Below are 16,056 nucleotides of genomic sequence, written 5' to 3' on the forward strand. Positions count from 1 at the left end.
ACCCACATGAAATAGATTGTTCATATATATATATATATATATATATATGTGTGTGTGTGTGTGTTGGTTAATAGAAATTCTTGTGTGCGAGGCGTTTGCTCAGTTGGTAGAGTGCTTGCCTCGCATGCAAGAGGCTCAGGTTTCGAATCTTGAGTTCGGATGTGTCTAACTGATGAGCCCAAATGAGGGCGAAACTCGAGTCTTGGACTTCCGGTTTGTTGACTTTCATGGCTCTTGTGGGCTGCGACGTTGTTTGGCTGTGGAATTTATTATATATATATATATATATATATATATATATATATATATATACGACTTCATGAAATTCACCTTATCATTATCACCACATATTGGTTTAATATCTGTTTTAAACGTCTACTTGCAAACTATCCTATCTCTGGATGGGTATCTATCTCCCTTTCTCTGAAATACTTCCTTTAATGCTTTCCTTGGTTTTCCCTTGCAAAATTGTTCTACATCAAACTGAAACATTCATATGCAATGTGACCAAACCAATAAAGTCTCCTATTCTGCACACGTTTCCCTATACTGTCTTGATTTAATCTTTCTGAAATATTGAAAACGAACAAAAAAATAAATAAATAAAAATGATAAAATTCTAGCAAAGAGTAAAACTTTATTACCTTTTTTTGATGATGTCATTTTGCTTTTATAATTATAAATTGATGATGACGACCATTGCATTGTTTTATGAAGGTCAACTGGATCCAAAGTTGGGTCTTCATTTTCAGCTGAAAAAAATATCATTTTTAAACAAAGACATTCATTCAGTTTTTTTTTTGTTTTTTTTTTTTTTTAGATATTTTTTAAATTTTTATTATTCTATTTTTTTTTATTTTATTACGCTTGTAAATCAATATTTCATATATGCCCCCGCCCGCCTTTTTTAAAATAAAAATCTGTGAAGGCAAGTACTAAATGTTATTAACTTCTTTAAACTACTAAGAGTTATCTCCCTTGTTTCATATTTTTTAGGGATCTATAAAGAAAATGGATGCTGTGTTTGAGTTTTATGTAGAAACTTAAACTGAGAGATATAAATATAAATTACTAGACTACCCGTGACCCATTGGGTCAGTATGTTATATTAGCTATGGAATTCATGTATGAGCGTGACACTTGTGACGTAAAGAAAATAGTTGTTTTTTTTTGACATAACAGAAACATTTCTATGAAAGTATATTAAAAGGAAAAATCATGGACGGATCACTTAAACATGAAAAAAAAAATCCTCCCTATTCGTGTAAAGTTACCTATTTTTCCGAATAATCGCTCAAAAATCGAAAATTAAACATGATTTTCCTATGAATCAAACGCCGACAAAAGTCATTTAGCAGCAAAAATGCATATGAACCTACTGATGAGAAACATAAGAATGAAAAACCATATTGGAATCCTTCAACCATGTTATAGAAACTTAAAATTTAAAAACAAATAATTAATAAAACCTGAAGCAAAAAAATAAAACCTAAATAAATAAAATAAAATAAAACTAATATCAAAACAGATTAGTAAATGTGTCAACAAATTCATCGTTCTCACACAACTATTTTGTATCTAGAAATGTAAACAAAAACTAAAAAAAGAAGGAAGGAAGGAAGGAAGGAAGGAAAAGGGACGGATAGAGAGTAGTAGTAGTAGTAGTCTTGGCTTTACTACAATTGTTCTTATGTTTGTCAACGGGTTAAAGTTGTTTAGTTGTAAGAAAATAGCGACAGCATAGTTGTAATAAACAATAGTTGCAAAACACCCCCACTCTTCCCATGTTAAATAAGAATTTCGAAAAAATAATGTTAATATTTCAGTGTTCAGGTAAAAATCTGCAAAAGAAGCGATTTGTATTTATTTGTTTACGTTGTTATGGGTTAATTTTTATGCGCGCATGCGCAACTGGATGTTGTAAATCAGAAAGTGGGTTACATCACTCGTCACAAGGTCATTTAAGTTTTATAATTATATAGATATATAAATTATAAAGATAATTGTTTGTAAATACAGGTTGTTTGAAAAAAAAAAAAGAAAAGGGTACTTGTTTTTATGACAGCAAGCTGAAGGTAGCCATGTTTGAATTTTTAGACCATGAGGAAAGAAGGGGGTGCGCCATGGGGAGATAACTCAGTCTAAAATGCTGACACCCTCCTACCTTAAATAATAGCTTTTCTTCTTCCTCTTGGTAAAAAAAAAAATCAAAATGTGGCTACTTTTTGCTCGGTGTCATAAGAAATTGTTTTCTCGCCATAAAAAAACACTACTTGATCAAATTAAGGGAAATTTTTTTCAGAGAACTTAATTCCACAACAGGCAACTTTTTTCAATATCTTCATTTTTTTAATGTCTTGCTTAAACTGTACAAGCACCTAAAAAGGTTTTAACGTATTGAATAATAAAATTCATCTTTTGAACATTTTCATCTCCAACCATCAACCGATTTTGAATAACGGTTCAATGCGCATGGCAAATTACAAATTTCACACCTCCAAGAATTGACTATTAACAGATGCTTGGCAATCCATTGAATCATTTCAAAATTATCAGACATCTACATGACAAGTTGGATTATTTCTTCAGTCCGCATGAAATGATTGTCAGAAACATCATTTACAAGACTTTTTGACATTTTTCTTTCTCTACATTACTTCCTTGCTCTATATAGTCATGAATTAGATTTTTCTCTGTTTTAAATTTCATATAGGGGTCTAGTTTGGGCTAATCTCTTTAATGTAAATAATGTTTAGCAAGTATATAAAAAAACATAATAAATAAAATTCTTATAAAAATAAATTCTCTGTGATGTACATGCCTGTTATGGAATGAAGTTTTCAAAAATATTTTTTAAATCGTTTAATTTGATCAAGTAATTTTTTATTTACAGAGGAAAATCAAATTTTAGTGAGACCAATCATGATGCAACCATCTTAGTAATTTTAGTGCCAAGGGAGATAACTCCAGCTAATTCTTGAAGTTTAACAAAATTTGACACGATTACTTTTACTGTTCTGAATAATTTTAAGCATTCTTTTTTCTTTTTCTTTCAAAGAATCATTTTAAAATTTAATAAAATTATTACAATTTCATGTGTGTTTTGACAAGAATTAGATGGAGATTTTTGATGTACGATATTTGCTTTCCTACACAGACATGTATATCTATATCGTAAAGATTTTTTTTTAACAAAGGAAAATCAAATTTTAGTGAGACTCATCACGATGCCGCCATATTTGCAATTTCAGCTACAAAGAGGTGGCACCGGGGGAGATAACTTAATCACTAAAATTTGATTTTCCTCTGTAAAAAAAAAAAAAAAATCGAACAAAAAAAAACTACTTGATCAAATTAAGCAAATTTTTTTCATAATTGTACAGTTTAATCAAGACATTAAAAAGTGAAAATATTGAAAAAAAAGTAATACTGTATAGAATATAACTTAGAATCTCGTTATGGAATGAAGTTCTCCGAAAAAAGAAATGAGCTTAAGGTAGCAATGTTTAAATTTTCAGACCATGAGGAAAGGAAGACAATGGGGAGACAACACAAGTCTAAAGCGCCAAAAACCCACTTTCCATGCTAAATAATAGCTTCTCTTCCTTCCTCATGGTCTGAAAATTCAAACATGGCTACCTTTTGCTCAGTGTCATAACAAATTGTTTTTCTGTTGTAAAAAAAAAAATCTACTTGATCAAATTGAGTGGAATTTTTTTTCTCGGAGAACTTCATTCCATAACGGATACGTACACTATAACTTTTTTTTCAATATTTTAATTTTTTAATGTTTTGATTCAACTGTACAAGTACTAATTTTTTTAATGAGAACTTCATTTTTCTTTATCTTTGTTTTTAATGTTTGCTAAACTGTGTAAGCACCAAACAATCACCTGGTATCTATGTCCTTTTATAGAATTTATCATCCAGTCTGGAATATAAAGTTTGGTTGCTTTGCTTTATGTCATATCAACCTTTTCTGGGTTATTCAATGCCAAATCAGGTCATTTTGGTAAAGGTTTTTATGCTTCTAGATATTTATATCTTCAAATATTTATTAATGATGTTTGGTTTGGTTGCTTTGTTTTATGACATATCAACACTTTTCAGGTTATTTAATACTGAATCCATTCATTTTGGTAAAAGTTTTTATGCTTAAAGGTGTTTATATCTTTAAATATTTATTCAAATTGTTTGGCTTTGCTTGTTTTGTAGAGGAAAATTGTTGGCTTTGTTTTTAGTTTTGCAGAACATGATTGAGTTTTGCAAAAGGAAAAGAAAAAAAAAACAATAACATCAATGTTTTGCATATTTTAAGTCAGGAAGCCAGTATCTTCAGACAGCCTGATATGGTAGCATCAGATAAAAATGTGTGTATTGTTTTCTTTATGATTCAATAGGCAGTAAAAATTTAAGATATTGGTGTCAAGCCAAAATATGTCCATTTGACCACTGTTCATTTTGGTGGTGCCTCAACTATAATTGATCCGGAAAAAAAGTAAATAAATAAAAAAATAAAAGCAAACTTGCCTTCAATAATTTCCCTGTTTTTGACAAACATATCATCCAAATTTTCACAGATGGGAACTTGGTTTTCAATGTCCAAAGTTTCGAGAAGCTGCTTTTTGATAATAGTCACGTTTTGAAATGGATCCCAATTCAAAGCTAGCTCTATTTCACTTGGGATATTTTCTGTGGAGAAATTCATATGCTCCAGTGCAGTTCTGACATAATTCTGGATAAAAGGACGTGCTTCAATAATAGGCTCTGTAAAGATAAGAAACAATTTGCTATGAAGTTGTAAACCAATCGTAATTTCTATATTAATAAAATTATGAGATGATAAAAATTGGTTACATTTTGTCAAACACACACACACACTATAATATATATAAATATATATATATTATAGTGTGTGTGTCTGACGAAATGTAACCAATTTTTATCATCTCATAATTTTATATGTTATATATATATATAACATAAATATTTATATTTTTTTTACAAAGGAGTCACACATTATCAAAGCACGAAGGTCACTTGAGAAGGTTAATGAGTGTACAGTAGTCAATGGGACAATATTGTAGCAATCGTTAGTAGAGGAAATTTGCTAAATTGGATTACTAAAGGGGATGGCTCAAGAAGAACTTGTTTACATTGAACTTGAAGACGACAATATTGTAGTCGGCTGGAAAGCAGAGAAATGAACAGACTTCCACAGACGTGCAGTTCTAAGAAAAAAGCTTTGTTCATGCAATCTATGTTTAGGTTTAGGCACAGATAAAGAGTGAGAGAAATTATTGATAGCGGTTTCAACTAGACTAGTGCTTTTCATGAAAGTCAGGCTGGGGAAACCATAGATTGGAGCTCAGACAAACACTTGCCATGAAAATAATGATAAAGTAGAGACAGGCTCACATCTCTTCTGTAGAGTAGAAAAAAAGGTTACAGGGAAGAGAAAAGAAAAAAAAAACATATTTCTATACATTTTATTTATTTTTACATTTTAGTATTGCTACACATTCATGAGTATGTTTCAGTTAACTAGTTATAACCAACTAGAGACATCATCAGACGATGTTATTTTTACAAAAGTCGAATCCTTTCTCCTAATTATTAATTAAGTATTGTCCAGTACAGTTTCAGGAAGTCCACCTTCCCAAGGTTTGTTTTCTCATCCTCTGATAAGGGGTTAGTTTATTGCCAATTGCCTGAAGATCACCCCCGACTGAAGAATGCTGATGGGGCTGCCCAAGTAATTTTTGTTCGGCCAGAGTGCTTATCTTCTCAAACACTGGTTTCAAGTCCAACTTTCCTGATCTTGTTTCACATATTCCCGCTGTGGAAGGGAGATAAATAGACTCTGGTAACTATTTTCTTCTGTGCAATTAGGAATCTCGACAACCATGGTCAACCAGAATGCCATTTCCATGGTTTTCTTTTTCATCTTCTATTCTGACCGTGGCATTATCTCGCATATTAGCAACTGCCGAGGTGGCAAACAGAGTAGCTCACATGTATGAAAATACAAAACAAGAGAAAACCCACAGGAAACACCAACTTTGACACATTCTGCAGCCATTAGTGATACGTGGGTGACATCATCTCTTAGTCATCTGTTGAGGCGTCTTTGTTGTCGGTTGATGTCAGCTCATCTTGATCTGCTTTGAGCCACAAACATCCATCCACTATCACCAGCTGGAAACTGTCCTCAACTGCTGCAAACTCAAGACAGCAAGGAACACTCCCACCATAACACTACCTGTAAAATAACTCGTTTTATTTTACTTCAGTCAAATCAAGGGACCCACTACCTGGGGATAACACTTGAACTCTATATGAGATACATAGATATTCAAATGTCCCATTAAATTTCTTTATCTCTCAAGCACTGAGTTAGTAAAGAAACTGAGAACATAATTTTCCTCTCCCCAATTAACCATTTTCATATATAGCTGTATATATCTATGGTTTTGGGCTCTTGGTCTTACTGGATTCGAGGACATGAATTTATTTAGTCTGGTGTAGTATCCAGCTTCGTGCTATTACTTTAGGTAACATCACTTGGAGAAGGTGCACTATTCCTTGCAAAAGCTAATGTGGGTTAGCATTAGTGAAAAGATCGTATTAGGGCTGCGAATACCATGTGATTTTGATTATTTGGTCAGAGTTTACTTCTAGGGAAAAGTATCCTCATGCCATGTTGTTCTGACAAAACCCTATATAGAGAGACCTTAGACACTCGAGGACAGTGTCTAGTAGGCATTCAAGTTCTCTCCAGTAGGCATTGTTCGCCTTTATAGGTGCTCATAAGTTGTTTTTTCTCTAGACAACATCAAATATTTTCTGTTATATATATATATATATATATATATATATATATATATATATATACACACACACACATGCTGATGAATGAGAAATGCTTATCAGTGGCGGTCTCCTTAGAGCCGAGTCTGATTTCCGTTGAGAAAGAGTCCACTTGCACTCTCTGCTCTAATAAAGAGGTGAAGCCATGCCTCTCTTCTGGATGAAACAGAATTTATTAACCTCCACCCCTCCCACCTCCGCCAGCAGAAGCGCAGAAAGTAAACCTTGGATTTATTTTCTGTCTTGTCCCAGCTACTGCAACACCTTGATTAACAATCCTATTTCAAGTGCCTTTGTGTGCATTTGTGAATGACTTCCCATATTGTCTTCCTATTAACCTTACGTCTCATATCTCCGTTCTGTTGATCAATTTATTTCCTCTTTTTGTTATAGTTCTTCCTCATTTTTTAAAAATCACTTCCTAACGCTTGAGGGCGGAGGGGGGGGGGGTCCATAGTATCGCACTTCTTTTCAAGTAGGCTCAGTGTGGTAATTAGAAACATGGCTAACTCTACAAAATGGCTAAACTCCCACTAATTTTGCACAAAAAAAATTTTTTTTTTAATTCATGTTTCAAGATACAAAAAAAAAAAACAACTGATATACTTATATATTATTCCTTAATTGGAATTTTTTTTTTTTTTTTTTTTTTTTTTTTGGATGGCAGTGATGGCTGAGAATGCAGTTAGGAGATTCGAAGTTCCTATCCGTCGCGGTTACCACCTGACGAAGGCCAGAGGAAGTTGGCCGAAACGTTGTGAACCAATAAAAACAAACAAACAACAACTAATAAAGATGAGACTAATAGTCCGAAATAAAAATAAAAATTAACTGATATACTATAATAAACTTACCTGCAAGTCTTAAGGTAGAAATCTCGTCACAGAATTTCTCCTTTTGCCAACATTTGATGTTAATTTCATTGACACTTTTTGGACTAAGGACACTAAAAACAAATAAATTAGCTTGTATGATAATCATTAGAAAGTTTTGAAAATGGGACGAGTTGTATTAATCGTTTCGTAATAAAAAACACATAAACACAGCTTTAATATTGTTTGTTATTTATCTATGAAAACAATTACTAAATATGGCCCTTTCAGGTTATAAAAGTTCAGTACAAACTAGTGTTGTGATGATTAATTGGAATCGGGAATCAAAAAAATCAGAACTTTTAGGAGTATCAGAATTGGAGTTTAGGAGGCTCGGAATTGGAATAGGAGTATCGGAATAGGAGTTTAGGAGTATCGGAATTGAAGAAATTTGTGCCTTTCTTTGTCTAAAACTTAATTTTCCACGACTCGTATTAATAATGAAATAATAAATATTTATTAATTTAAAACTACTAGTAAAACTAAACCCTAAAGATCACACCCACAATGTATTTTTACGTTTGTAAAAATATATACACATGTTACATGGGTTTTTACGTTTGTAAAAATATATACACATGTTACATGGGTTTTTACGTTTGTAAAAATATACACACACGTTACATGGGTTTTTACGTTTGTAAAAATATATACACACGTTACATGGGTTTTTACGTTTGTAAAAACATATACACACGTTACATGGGTTTTTACGTTTGTAAAAATATATACACACGTTACATGGGTTTTTGCGGTAATGCAACCTCAGACACAAAAAACAACTCCATATTAAGAAATTTAAAAAGCATCACGATCAATAATTCCGATTAAAATCAACAACTGTATTGGAGCCGGGAAAAATATTGGAATCATCACATCACTAATACAAATGTAAAAAGTTTGTATGATTTGTTAGGTATTTATGCAGAATCTAACCAAACTTTGTGTCCACATCTTCCGTGGAGACTGTCAGAGATGGTAAAAGTAAAACGCTAAAAACAAAATTGTAAAACAAGAAAATAGTTACTGTAAATGTAATTATATAAAAAGAAAAACATTTGTTTTTCAAGAAAAGTATACATAATGTTCTTTTTAAATCAATGTTTTTAAATAAATTGTTTTGTTTTATTTTACGAAAACAAGGAAACAACTGTGAAAGAAATTTTTTCGCTTTCAAGATAAGTATGTTTTGTTCAAGCAAAGTATATAAAGTTTTTTTTTTTTCAAGGAAAGTTTCAAATAATCTTTTTTAATGATGAGAAAACTTGCAAATAACTACTTTTCCACAATAAAAACACAGAAACAATTGTAAAAAATGATTTTTCTTTTTCTTTTTCAAAGAAAGAAAAGTATTTAACATTTTTATTTTTGTTAAATCGTTTTTAAGGGGGGGGGGGGCTTTTCTTTTTTTACTTCAAAAGGTTTTCTGTTAATATTTGTTTTGCTAAATCTTTTGGGTGGCCATTTTTTTTTAAACTTCATGTAGTGTGCTACAATTCATTTTCAATTTAAAACAAAAAAATTTTTTGTTAAAGTGACTTTCACAATTTCATTAAAACTTATCTGCTGACAGCTGATTGTTGATTGGCTAATCGCATTGGCATTTTTCAGATGCTTATCGTAACCTGCTGGAAGATGCCAACGTGAAGTTGGGTCAGGTTCTGGATAAGTACTATTTATTATTTTCATCTTGGTAGTTATATTCACAATATTTTTTTCTTTTTACTTGGGAGTCACCATTTATCAAGGCCCGAAGGCCACTCGAGGATAATGGTTAATGAATGTAAGGTGGTAGCATAGTTATCGTTAATGGTATAAATTGGGTAGAATTTTATTATTTATGGGGACGAATCAACAAGAACTTGTTTACATTGGATTTGAAGACTACCATGTTGTATTCAACCAGGAAGCAGGCCAGCAGAACAGTGTTCCACAGGCAGGTAGTTCTGGGAAAAAAAGCTTTGTTCATGGAATCTGCATTTAGGCATAGATAAGGAGTGGGGAAATTGTATATAGTGGTTGTAGCTAGTTGAGTATTTTTTTGTGAAAGTTTGACAAAGAGGGACCATAGATTGGAGTTCAGTCGAGCACTTGCCATGAAAATAACCACCAACCTTCTCCAGGTATATATTTTCAAATTTGGGAATCTTTACGTTGAACTAAGGAATCTATATGGAATTTTAAAATCCAAAGGAGTAAACTGTTCTCCTTCTATCAGACATGACTCAGTAGAAGTATTAATTATTATTACTATTATTACTATTACTACTACTACTATTATTATTATTATTATTATTATTGCTTATAGTAAGGATTGAAATTTCATTGTCACTTAGAACTGATTGTAATCAATGCATTTATCCATTGTGTGATGGTCTAAATCTGGTGAAAATCAAGTTAAGAATAATGGCCCAAATTATCCATATTATCAACCTTTTTTTTTAAATTCTGAAACAAACATAAATAGCTATTTATAGTTATCTATGTTTGTTTCAAAATTTAAAAAAAAAGAAAATAAATAAGCAGAGGTCATAAGTTCAACCCCTATCTGGGCATAAGTATTTTTACTCAGATTTTGTCCTAAACGGATTAGAAATATTTCAACTTTTTTACTTTTACTTTTCTGTGATTTACATAATTTACAGGAATTAAAACTCTGGACAGCTCCACAAATAATATGACATTCAAAGAGACAAGAACGTTTCAAATTTGTTTTGGTAATAAAAGCAAAAATATATTTTTTTACTTACTAGTTCGTGTCATCATTCATATTAAAAGGAACAACTTCTAATAATTGAAATAGATCTGGTTTCTGAAGCTCTTTCACAGGAGATGATAATGGAGTCTCTAGTTGGGACAGAAGCATTTCAGAGACAGGTGCTTTCTCTAAAAACAGCAAAAACAAAAAATATTAAATAAAATGAGATGCGCAGAATTATCCTTACTATAATAAAGAGTAGGTGTATGTTTGTAACAAAAGCTCAGAATATTACTCCAAAAAATAAAAAGGCAATAAAAAAAAAAAATAGTTAAAAAAATAAAAGAATTTAATTGGTTTCTTAATTTTTGTGATGAGGAGTGATAATTTTTTATTATTTGGATTCTACAGACTACTGTTTTCCTTTGAGTCTTATTCGCACAACATTTTAGCGAATGTAATCTCCGACCTTCTTTAGAAGTATCTTGTTGAACTCGGAAGTTTTTTCGTCAAACTCGTAAATCTGTACATTTTTGAATAGAATCATTTATGTAATCCATGGGCATAGCGTAACAGATAATGTATCATGGAGGTTGAAGGTCCAATCGTCAGTGCGGATGTTACTAAGAATACTATCGCAAATTATTTAAAACTTCTAGTCGATCATAGTGGACAGTTTGGTTTGGTTTGCTTGCTTTGTTTTACGGCATATCAACCCTTTTTGGGTTATTTAATGCCAAATGCAGTTATTTTGGAAATAATATTCATGTTGCATCCAGTAATTTTGTAGGTTTTTATTCTTCAAGCTCTTTGTATCTACAATCGCTAGTTTGTAGTGTTTGGTTTGCTTGTCTTATAATGGATTGTATCATTTTTATTCCCTGCCCTGCAGAACATGAATGAGTTTTTCAATGGGAGAGGGAAAATGGTTACAGTATTAATGTTCGGTACATTATAAGTTAGGAGACCAGTTAGGAAGTAGAGGAAAGAGAAAGAGGGAATGGAAAGAAGGAAAATGGGGGGGGGAGTGCAGAACATAATTAAGATTTGCAAAAAGAAGTAGAAAAACTAAAAACATTAATTTTAGGTGCATTTCGTCTTAGGAAGCTAATATCTTCAGGCAGTCTGATCTGGTAGCACCAACATGGTGCATTGAACACGAGCATGCTACCCCTGTGGATTAAATAAAGGGTTCTATTTGAAATTTCATACAGATTCTTAAGTTCGACAAGATACAGCTGAAAAAGGCTGAAGGTCACATTGGTCGAAATGTTGTGGGAATACAGGTTTTAAAATGAGTGTTGTCTGTGAAATAACCACATAAAAATGATACGAGGACGAAAGAGAACGTTTAACAAATTTATTCAACCGCTTACAAGTGAGATTATAATAGTTGAACAACTGGAGATGCAATGATGTGAATTTTCCCGTTTTTTTTTACACAGAGGTCACCACTTATCAAGGCCCGGAACCCACTCAGGGATAAGGGTTATTGCAAGTACATTACGTTAGTGTGGAGATTTGCTGATGTGTTTACTTAAGGGGGCGGTTCATTAGGAATTTGTTAACGTTGGACTTGAACACATCCAAGTTGTAGTCAGGTGGGAAGCAGGCAGACGGAACAGAGTTCCACAGGCGTGCAATTCTAAGAAAGAAGCTTTGTTCATGGAATCTGCGTTTTGACTTAGGCACAGATATAGAGTGGGGGAAATTTTTCACAGTGGATTCAGCTAGACGGGTGTTTTTCGTGAAAGATTGGCGAGGGGGGACCAGAGATTGGAGTTCAGATGAGCACCTGCCATGGAAATAACGATAAAACAAGGATAGGCTCGCAACGTCTCTTAATAAGAATAAATAAGTAATAAGTAAACAGGATGCAAAAACCCATTTTTAATAATAGTATGGATTGGGACAGGAAAGATTTAAGAATTGTGTGTGTGTGTGTGAGAAAAACGAAGTGAATACTGTACTTACAGCATAGTTGGCCATTAAAAAATAAATAAATAAACATTTTTGGAACAAAGGTCTTCAGTTTTTTTCTTCTTTTTTTTGTTTTTTAGAAGAGAGAGAGACGGGGAAACCCATTTCAAAGTTTTTTTGTTATTGTTTTCTTCTTTGATTTTGAACGCGCCGTCGCTGTTTGTATCAGCGATGGCGACAAAAGGAAAATGAATAACTTTCTTGTTTTCGTCGAAGTTCTTTTTGTGAAAAAAAAAAAAAAAATATCTCTTCCAGTCTTTCTGCCTTTGTGATTTGGTCCCTTCTTGTTTTTTTTATATTTTGCTCAAAATAAGAAATGCCACTTTGTAATCAAAAGGTCTGTGTTCATTTCGGGTCACCATTTTCATAGGTGAGAAATGTTGTGCATTTCTCTCCTAATAATTACTTAAATAAACACAAGGCCAAACGACATTGCTTTTAACAAAACAACAACACAGGGTTTATTTAAAAAAGGCGAGATTGTATCTCAGAATGAAGAGAAAGAAAGAAAGAAAGTGTAAATGTCTGTTTGAAGGTGTCGTCTGCCATCAAACTGTAGTCATCAACAAGTAGAAGTGAGAGGGGTGAGTGAGAGAGGTCTGTATAGGTCGCTTGCTGGCGTCTCTCTGGCGATCGCAGCTGAGATCCCAAAGGGCTAAAAATAGTCCTTAAGGGGACAGTTCAAATCAATGCACCCTGTCAACCGATTGGTCAGTGTGGCCGAATCACTTTGGCACCGGGCATTGACCCGCTTATAGTAAATAGTTTGTTAATTGCTACAGATCTAGTTTTTACAAAAATTTATACATACTACCAGTTCGACATTTTGTATTTTGAAATGGTGGATTTTTAACTGAAAGCAAGGGAAATAAGTCATTAAACTAAATTTTTTTTTTACTTGTAATTATTTTTCTGTTTTATCATTTATTGTAATTTTTTAAATTCATACTAATTTTGACATGCCATGCAAGTATGTAATAGTGTTTTTTACTGAAAATGCATTTGGTAAGAAATTCAGAAAATAAAAACTTATTGTCCACGTTAACTAAGATGTCATCTACCACTTGTATAATTGTTTTTAAAGAGCAAGGTATGCAGCCTTAATCACTGCTGTTTGTTTAAGAGGATAAGGGACATATGAAATGGCAGATTTTTTAATTGAAAGCAAGGGAGATAAGTCAGTTTGGCATACAGAACTCTTCCACATTAAAACATGATTAAACTTTATAAGATTAATTTTATTTTCATTTGTAACTAGCGGGAGGGGGGGGGACCCGGGTGTTAGGAGGTGTGTGTCTGTGTGTGTGTGGGGGGGGGGTAAATCTAAACAAAATGGAAACTAACGAATAAGCGAAGTAATAACCCTGTTTAAATATTAAAAAAAAAAAAACGATGTTAAACTTCTTAAAAGAATCAGAAAAACAAAAAAAACAAAACAAGTGAACATGATGAAAAAAAAACAAAAAACGTGTAAGCATCCGATGTCAAAACTTAAAAAAATCGGGGGGGAGAAAAAAAAACAAAAAAAACAGTGAACGTGATGGAAAAAAAAATAAAAAAGAACAAAATTACATAAATAACTGTCTCAATATTAAAACTTTAAAGATCAAACAAAATTTATCTGATACCTCGGATCGAAGCTGCAATCTAAAGATAACACTGCCACTACGAACATTGTGCCATGACCGCGTGAGTGAATTAAGATTGTTTTTTATATTTAAACTAATTCAAGGAACAACGTCTTTTTGCGCATGCATATTTGGCTAGATTGTCATGAAAGAAACAATTTCTTGCTACCCTTCCCTGTAGAGTATATATCTAACACAGTTAATCAACCAAGAACCGCATGACTTTATATAAAAGCATATAAGATATCAACGGATACACACTCGAGGGTCAAAACAATGAAAAGAATATGCTGTTGTCATATCCCTAGTAATAACTAATAACGCGTTATTTTTTTTACCCAAAATGCATGTTTCATATTTCACTATTCTGCAAAGCACTGTTTTTTTTTCTTTTTAGGTTGTGGGGTCATCCTGCATCAAATTCATTTCAATTTAGTATTACTGGTCTCATGATCCTGGCCAGCATGGTAGATGAAAGGTGGACCATCTGACTCCACATGAGTTTTTTTGGGTTTTTTTTTTCAAAGGGGTCACCAAAATCCCCACCATAAACAATTACTACATCATGTCCCAATGACTACCATACACACATTAACCCTTATCCTCGAGTGGCCTCAAGGCATTATGTGATGACTCCTTTGTGACTTACCTACAAATGAATACTCATCATTGTTGTCGTCCTTTGATTGTGAAAACTTCTCTTGAAATTCTGAAGAAAGATTGTTTGTATAATCTTCCAGCAGAATGGTATTCGAATCTGCTGAAAATAAAATTTTAAATTAACTTTTATTTAATAAAACATTTAAAAACAAAAATGTCATAAGCAAAAAGGGGAGGGAATTGACAGTGGTTAAGCAGATGACAATGCAGACTAACAATCTGGGTGTACCAAGTTCAAATCCATTTGGTTCCATTGTTACAGAGAGAGAGAGAGAGAGAGAGAGAGAGAGAGAGAGAGAGAGAGAGAGAGAGAGAGAGGTGAGTAAATGTGGTGGTAGACACGTTTACCAGAACTGAAGGTCAGCTGACCAGATTACGTATGAGTGATGTGGTCAGGTTGGCTAGATCGGAGAGATTTGATTTGGGCTTTGAAGAAGACAGATGGCTTTCCGTTGTCTCCCCCTCTTAACTGGGGAGGGGGGAGACGAACGCTGACGTGTGTAGAAGAACCACCACACAGGCCGATTTCACTTCCACCTTCTGCAGGACCTCTGGGGAAAGTGAAATAAAAACTATAAAACCCATTCATCGTCTTGGAGTAATAAATCTTCGTCAAACAGGTATCAAGTCTCCCTCCAGGATGAGAAATTTCCAGATGATCCAACATCGAAGAAGCAGAGGTAGGTTCTGAAAATGCATGTCACACACACGATTCCCTTTATGATAATTAAACACACAACCATTTATATTAGAGACAATCATATGCACACGGAATCCTTTTTATGTTATACACCAAACGTAAATGGTGCCCCTATATGATAAACACTATATAACACCATGGCACATTCATTTATAGATGCTGACAACCTTCATGTCTCTAAGTACCTAATTCTAGAAAGAATCTGGAGTGATGTTAAATACCAAGTCCAACAACAGAATTAAGCCGGTCAAAAAAAATCATCCACACTGAATTATATAAATTTACAGCACTTCTACACTAGCAGAACAAACTTTTGTAGTCAATAAATGGTTTTTACTGATTTTTTTTTTTTTTTGTTGTTAATGTTAGTTTCCACATTATGCAGTTGAAATCACCTGAATATTACTGAATTATTTAAAAATCATGTTAAGGTTTTTCAGGCGAAAATTTGCGGCCATCTTGTTTTAATAAAATAAATCGAAATGGAAAATTAGCTCCCTTTTGAACTCTCCTTGTTTTCTTAAAATTCTATTTTCTTTAATAAATAATTTTCTACCTTATTGATTTGTGTAATTTTTGGATATAATCATCTTAAAAATAAAAGGAATGCATAGATACCATTGTTTTCATGTGAAATTCAATTAAAAT

At 32.8% G+C, this 16,056-nt stretch overlaps 1 protein-coding gene across 4 annotated transcripts in view; it reads right to left on the reverse strand.

Moving 5' to 3' along the window:
* Positions 1-409: 409 nt before the first annotated feature.
* The window catches only part of LOC145288227 (uncharacterized), a 49,689-nt gene continuing 34,042 nt past the window's right edge, over positions 410-16,056 (reverse strand). For 2 of the 4 annotated variants that reach the window (XM_080136268.1, XM_080136272.1), the window contains 5 exons: positions 14,698-14,808; positions 10,493-10,628; positions 7,725-7,816; positions 4,531-4,767; positions 416-752 (listed from right to left, as the gene is read on the reverse strand). In XM_080136268.1, coding sequence (XP_079992394.1) covers positions 526-752; positions 4,531-4,767; positions 7,725-7,816; positions 10,493-10,628; positions 14,698-14,808 — 803 coding nt within the window. In that variant the 3' untranslated portion in view covers positions 416-525. Of the gene's footprint in view, positions 753-4,530; positions 4,768-7,724; positions 7,817-10,492; positions 10,629-14,697; positions 14,809-16,056 lie in introns of all 4 variants that reach the window. The other 2 variants (XM_080136269.1, XM_080136270.1) reach the window with 2 other exon arrangements.

This window comes from Euprymna scolopes, chromosome 11 (genome assembly GCF_053919585.1).
Source record: "Euprymna scolopes isolate OS-2025 chromosome 11, ASM5391958v1, whole genome shotgun sequence".
Taxonomy (NCBI): domain Eukaryota; kingdom Metazoa; phylum Mollusca; class Cephalopoda; order Sepiida; family Sepiolidae; genus Euprymna; species Euprymna scolopes.